General features: G+C 43.8%; 1 protein-coding gene across 1 annotated transcript in view; it reads right to left on the bottom strand.

The window, feature by feature from the left end:
* LOC107578179 (tyrosine-protein phosphatase non-receptor type 9-like) overlaps positions 1–1,088 on the bottom strand; it is a 6,363-nt gene that overhangs the window by 1,995 nt on the left and 3,280 nt on the right. The window contains exon 2 of the mRNA XM_016264160.1: positions 54–197. Coding sequence (XP_016119646.1) covers positions 54–197 — 144 coding nt within the window. The remainder of the gene's footprint in view (positions 1–53; positions 198–1,088) is intronic.

Below are 1,088 nucleotides of genomic sequence, written 5' to 3'. Positions count from 1 at the left end.
ACACAGATCTGTACTGAGTGCATAATGTGCGTCATTGTCAGACACACACTCACCCTGTAGCTGTGAAAAAGCTCAATTGCTCGCAGAACATCAAACTTGCGGGCCATCAGAAACTTCACGGCCACGTCCCAGGACAACGGTGAGACACCATGTTGGGACGTCCATTTGTTGATTTCCTCCAAAAACTGCTTTGTGGCCTGAGAAAGAAAGAGATAAATGTTAAGTCTGGCATTAATATGGGACATACTGCTCAATTGTTTTTTCCCCACACGCAAAATCAACAGCTGCCACCAACTGAATGCGGGTACATTTTGTGCTGTGGCAAGTTCATAGTCTGCGACGCTGAGACCTGCACTAGTGTGTGTCTGTCAGGCGGCTTCGATTAGGTTTACGTCAGGGATTTACAAAAGATTTGCAGCCAAAACACTGTGTTCTCAGTCATTTCCTGATAACTATAAACACTCGCATACAAACAAGACCATAACAGAGCAAGGTAGGAGACGTGGAAAAAAAACCTGAATGATGTTTGGATCTGGAAAGCAAAGAAGATCCAGATGGGGAACCAAGAGGCTACTTTGCTCATCTCATATCAAACACAGTGACGAAATCAAGCTAAACTGCATTACACTGACTCTCTATAGAAGAAAACCGATGCAAATCACATGACAGCAACTTCAGGTTGTCTCAGAACTGATTTTCATATGTTTGCAATGCATTCTGGGAGACTATGCCTCCACTCGACTGCAGTATCTCACAGGAAACGCCTCGCATGGCTCCAGTGTCTTCACTCCTATTGGTTAAACCTTTCTCAACTTTTTTGGACAAGCCATATGTCCATACATATGTCCGGCTCAACATAACAGGATATTTACCCAACATACTGGACCAATGCCATCAGCTATAGACGTCTGAAACTATTTTTCAGAAATCTGTGCAAATAAAGCGTCACCATTCATTTGACCTGAAAAAAATAAGCTTTTTCTCTCTCCAGAGGGTCCAGTCCACCCACTTGCACAACACTGTATCCTTAAAAGGACAGATAAGCAGCAGATCATGCCAGACAGGCCTGAATTCTGCAGAAATCACCC

The sequence above is a fragment of the Sinocyclocheilus grahami genome, unplaced genomic scaffold, assembly GCF_001515645.1.
Source record: "Sinocyclocheilus grahami isolate Dianchi unplaced genomic scaffold, SAMN03320097.WGS_v1.1 scaffold9225.1, whole genome shotgun sequence".
Lineage (NCBI taxonomy): Eukaryota > Metazoa > Chordata > Actinopteri > Cypriniformes > Cyprinidae > Sinocyclocheilus > Sinocyclocheilus grahami.
This window is presented reverse-complemented; position numbering and strand designations above follow the sequence as displayed.